The following is a 4795-nucleotide window of genomic DNA, read 5'->3' as shown; positions in this document are numbered from 1 at the left end:
TTCATCGTTTTCTCTCTCACTGTCTCCTTTCCCATGGCATAAGTCTACGGCCTTGGGTATTGCTGCTATCTCTCTTAAGGAGCAGCAGCTTGGGCGCATTGTTGTTGCCAGTCTATGACAGAGCACAAGCCACCATGAGGTAGTTTACTGTTCAGGTGCACATTCTTTTCTATGGACGAGAGCTCTAGTTAGATTCAGGGTCCATAATTGCTTAGTCTCGATGATAAAGAATGTTGATTGTTACACTCCGAACTAGTTAAAACCTCGAGCTGCAGAAGAGTTCTTCAGAATTGGTTTGGCAACCGCTGAGTCAACTCGTGACACACCACCTGTCTCGTCAATTCTCCGGCCGTAACTCCAAATAAACCATCAGTGTTTGCCATCAAAGCTCCAGCTCTCCTCGTGCCTCTCTGAGTCCTGACTCTCCATTGCTTCAGAAGTTTCCCCCACAATAACTACCAACTGTAACTGACCTCCCTTTATATGAATAGAGCAATAATGTAATTGTTAGCTAATGAATGTTTCCATGCTGAACAACGGCAACATGACAACGTTTTCATTGGTCCCTCTTCTTTAGAGAAGACCAGGAAATGATGGATACACGGATCGTGTTCAAATCAATAGGCACGCAATGACTCTAAATAATAATGATCACGCCACCAAACACACATTCAAACTAAAGGAACCAGCCTGTTTGGGAAATGAGAGAAGTAGAAAGTACAGGTATTTGGGTTCAACATGTGAGAAGTAGAAAGTACAGGTATTTGTGTTCAACATGTGAGAAGTAGAAAGTACAGGTATTTGTGTTCAACATGTAAGAAGTAGAAAGTACAGGTATTTGGGTTCAACATAGGGCTGTGCAATTAATCGTATTTTAATCGCGATTACGATTATGGCTTGCGACGATTATGAAAACAGCATAATTGACAAAATACGATTATTTTGCTGGGTGCGCTTTCGCCCCTCCCTAAAAGCCCACTCGGCCACGTGGGAGTGACATGTGTGAGTGTTCAGCGCGAGCGAAGATGTCAGAACAAGAGCAGCAACTCGTTAAAAAGAAGGGTAAAACTATTTCCACTATTTGGAAGTACTTTGGCTTTCAGGAGTCCGACGTGGAGCAAAACAAAGTACAGTGCAGGATTTGTTACCAGGTTGTGTTGGCACCACACGCTAACACAACCAATCTCTTTAATCATCTGAAATACAACCACAAAGTGCAATACGACGGGGCAATAATACAACAAAAAGCAGACCAAAAAGATGCCCGCTCGACTTCATCCACAACATCATCACAGTCATCGATTCAGGACGCATTGCACAGAGCAACGGCCTACGCGACGAGCTCGCAGAGACACAGAGATATTACAGGTGCCATTACATTTCACATCGCTAAAGATATGTGCCCAGTTAGCACTGTTAGCAACCAGGGCTTTAAGCAACTTGTCAACACGTTGGACAAGCGTTACGAGATGCCGTCTCGGTATTATTTCAGCAGGTCTGCGCTGCCTGCGCTATATGACAAATGCCGTGGGGAAGTTGAGAGAGATGTGGCTTCAGCTGACTACTTTGCCACCACAACGGACCTATGGTCTAGCCGCACCATGGAGCTATACATGAGCCTCACAGTTCATTATATCGATGCCGATTTCAATTTGAAGACAAAGTGTCTCCAAACCGCATTTTTCCCTGAAGACCACACGGGGCAAAACATCGCCCATGGACTGAGGGAAGCGATGGCTGCTTGGGGGTTAAAAGAGGATAAACTCGTCTGTATGACTACGGACAATGCCGCAAATATAAAGCTGGCGGCTGAGGTCAATGGATGGATGAGGCTCCAGTGTTTCGGGCATAGACTCCACTTGGCCATAGGTGAGCAGGATTCCTTCCTCCTGTTGTATGTAATATGTCATTTTAACAACAGCAACAACAATAATAGCAATAGTAAGTCATTAACATTGATGATCTCTCTCTTAATATGATAATATTAATTACATATTATTATTATTATTATTATTATTATTATGTTATGTGTGAGCTACTCTGTCATCTCTCTCTTTTTTTTCTCTCTCTCTTTCCCTCTCTCTCTCTCTCTCTCTCTCTCTCTCTCTCTCTCTCTCACACACACAACACACCAAATTATGCTTTGATGAAGATCATGATTATCATCATGATACTAAATAATATGTATTTGTTGTAATCTTAGAGAATGCAATGAAGGATCCCAGGATCGGCCGTGCAGTGGGGCTTTGCAAGAAGCTGGTCAGCAGCTTCTCCTACAGTTGGAAAAAGAAGAGGGAACTTGCATCTGCCTGAACACTCCCTAAAGACAGAATGTCCAACCAGATGGGGATCTAGGCAGGCCATGATCGACAGGGTCCTCGAGCAGCAGAAGGCCATTGCCCAGGTCCTTTCCAGCGACCGAAAAACCAGACATCTCTCCCTCACGTGGCAGGACGTTGATGTACTGGAGGCAATCAATAAGTCGCTTAGCCCTCTGGTGGAATTCACAGACGCACTTTCTGGAGAGAAGTATGTAAGTGTGTCTTTTTTGAAACCAACCCTGCACCTCTTCAACAACTCATTGCTGGCAGTGCAGGAGGATGACACAGACCTCACAAAAAGCATAAAAAAGAAGATACTAGACTATCTCAATGATAAATATGATGACGCAGCGACACAAGAGCTGCTTGACATGGCCTCTGCCCTGGACCCGAGATTCAAGCTCAAATATGTCAGTGAGGACAATCGAGGATCCATTGAAGCCAGCCTGACAACTGAGATGAGGAGGGTGATGACACTCATGGTAATAATAATAATAAAAAATAAAAATGTCAGATTTGACAGTAAATACAATTAAGTGAATGAATGTGTTGTCAAAGTGTTATAATGTAATTCTAGGTATAAATGTTAATACCCATAACCATTTAGTCTGATTAAACATGTCATTCTTATTTTCTTTATAATACTCCAAGGAGAACGCCCCTCTTGAGACGGCAGCGGTGCCTGCAGATGACACGGAGGATGCTGCTGCAGCTGCACCAAAGAAGAAAAAGAAGGGACTGGGGAGCTTCTTCAAGGCCACCGTAGACCAAGCTGCAGAACCTCAACCTGCTCTGGAACAGGACCAGGCCATAGCTCTTGAGCTACAGTCCTACCTCCAGGCAGTGCCACTGGATGCTGAGGAGGACCCACTAAAGTGGTGGAGGGAATCCCGGAAGTTCTACTCACGGCTCTCCATCCTGGCAAGGAAGTATCTGTGCATCCCAGCCACAAGTTCCTCTTCAGAGAGGGTCTTCAGTACAGGTGGCAATATTGTCACCTGCCTGCGCTCGTCTCTGAAACCAGACCATGTAAACAGGCTGGTTTTTCTTGCAAAAAATCTTTAAGAGATGACATGAGCAGCCCTACCAGCATTTGCCATGGTGGCCATGTTGGCTATATGTTAAGGAGTTGTCAGTAGGTTGTGACAGTGCACTGCAACATATTTGATTTAATTTATTTTTGTCTAATTTATTTTTATTTATCATATTAATATATGTTTAGTATGGTTTTGGAAGTGCGCTCCATTATGTGTTGACCTTGTTTATTGGTAAAATATTATTTGTTTTAAAGTTTAATAAATGGTCAATGAATAATCGTCAAAATAATCGTGATATCAATTATTGACCCAAATAATCGTGATTATGATTTTTGCCATAATCGCACAGCCCTAGTTCAACATGTAAGAAGTAGAAAGTACAGGTATTTGGGTTCAACATGTGAGAAGTAGAAAGTACAGGTATTTGTGGTCAAAATGTAAGAAGTAGAAAGTACAGGGATTTGTGTTCAACATGTAAGAAGTAGAAAGTACAGGTATTTGTGTTCAACATGTAAGAAGTAGAAAGTACAGGTATTTGTGTTCAACATGTAAGAAGTAGAAAGTACAGGTATTAGTGTTCAAAATGTAAGAAGTAGAAAGTACAGGTATTTGGGTTCAAAATGTAAGAAGTAAAAGTAAAAAGTCGTCAGAAAGATAAGTAGTGGAGTAAAGTACTGATACCAAAAAAATGTTCTTAAAGGTGGGGTAGAGAAACCGGCTCAAGATACACTTTTTGTTATATTCCATGGAATGCTCTTAACATCCCGATAGCAATGAATATCTGAAGTGCTTTGACAAAAAATCCATGAAAAAATATCATCTGTGGAAGCCGTAATACTGTAAAAAGCACGACCAATCATTTTTGCCGGCCCGGCTAAAATAACTGGATGGCCTACCTGCCTGTCAGCCTTCCATCTGTGCACAAACTTATCTAGTGCTCTCATTGGTCATGTGCGCGTTCGTGTGTTGGAGGAGGGGCTCTGTAAGAAAGTGGCAGATTTTCTCCGGTTGTGTATTTTCAAATTGTAGCGCACTCGAGCTGGTTTCTCCAAAATGACCTACCCCACCTTTAAGTACAGTAACAAAGTATTTGCACTCCACTACTTCCCACCTCTGATCATAAAGCTATGCTCATCATTCAACTTCACTGCATTACAGAACTACACTGTGGAAACATGGTAGAGAAAGACATTCCCTACACAGACACACAGTAATGTCTTAAAGGCAATTTCAAAGGTGTTACCAATTAGCCTACATGCCCTTTTTAAATGACTTTCCCCTTCTGCAGCTTTAACAAGACAGTATGTCATTGTTTAAGAGTCTGTGTGCTAGGTTACTCAATTTAGCTGGTGAGCTAAACACAAACACACTAATAATTTGGAAGAGAGATGGCGCTAATCACTCTAAACTAGCTTAGCGAGCTAGTTTCACAAGTCA

The 4795-nt window shown here is 42.3% G+C and overlaps 1 protein-coding gene across 2 annotated transcripts; it reads left to right on the top strand.

The window, feature by feature from the left end:
• The first annotated feature begins 858 nt into the window (after positions 1-858).
• On the top strand, positions 859-3666 carry LOC117494596 (zinc finger BED domain-containing protein 1-like). 2 transcript variants are annotated; one of them, XM_034145527.1, is made up of 3 exons: positions 859-1869; positions 2204-2803; positions 2973-3666. In XM_034145527.1, exons 2-3 carry the CDS (start codon positions 2363-2365, stop codon positions 3384-3386), a joined length of 855 nt encoding a protein of 284 aa, XP_034001418.1. In that variant the 5' UTR covers positions 859-1869; positions 2204-2362; the 3' UTR covers positions 3387-3666. Both variants share the same exon structure in this region; 1 of them encodes a protein (XP_034001418.1).
• Positions 3667-4795: the final 1129 nt, after the last annotated feature.

This window comes from Trematomus bernacchii, unplaced genomic scaffold (genome assembly GCF_902827165.1).
Source record: "Trematomus bernacchii unplaced genomic scaffold, fTreBer1.1, whole genome shotgun sequence".
NCBI classification, from domain to species: Eukaryota; Metazoa; Chordata; class Actinopteri; order Perciformes; family Nototheniidae; genus Trematomus; species Trematomus bernacchii.
The sequence above is the reverse complement of the archived record's forward strand: the minus strand, read 5'-3'. Positions and strand labels throughout refer to the sequence as shown.

What these genes read in the sequence shown, in the direction of transcription:
- LOC117494596 (XM_034145527.1), top strand. Translation starts at nt 2,363, where the DNA reads ATGATCGACAGGGTCCTCGAGCAGCAGAAGGCCATTGCCCAGGTCCTT. An exon ending in GGAGGGTGATGACACTCATG is followed by an intron (nt 2,804 to 2,972) that starts GTAATAATAATA and finishes TAATACTCCAAG; the next exon opens with GAGAACGCCCCTCTTGAGAC.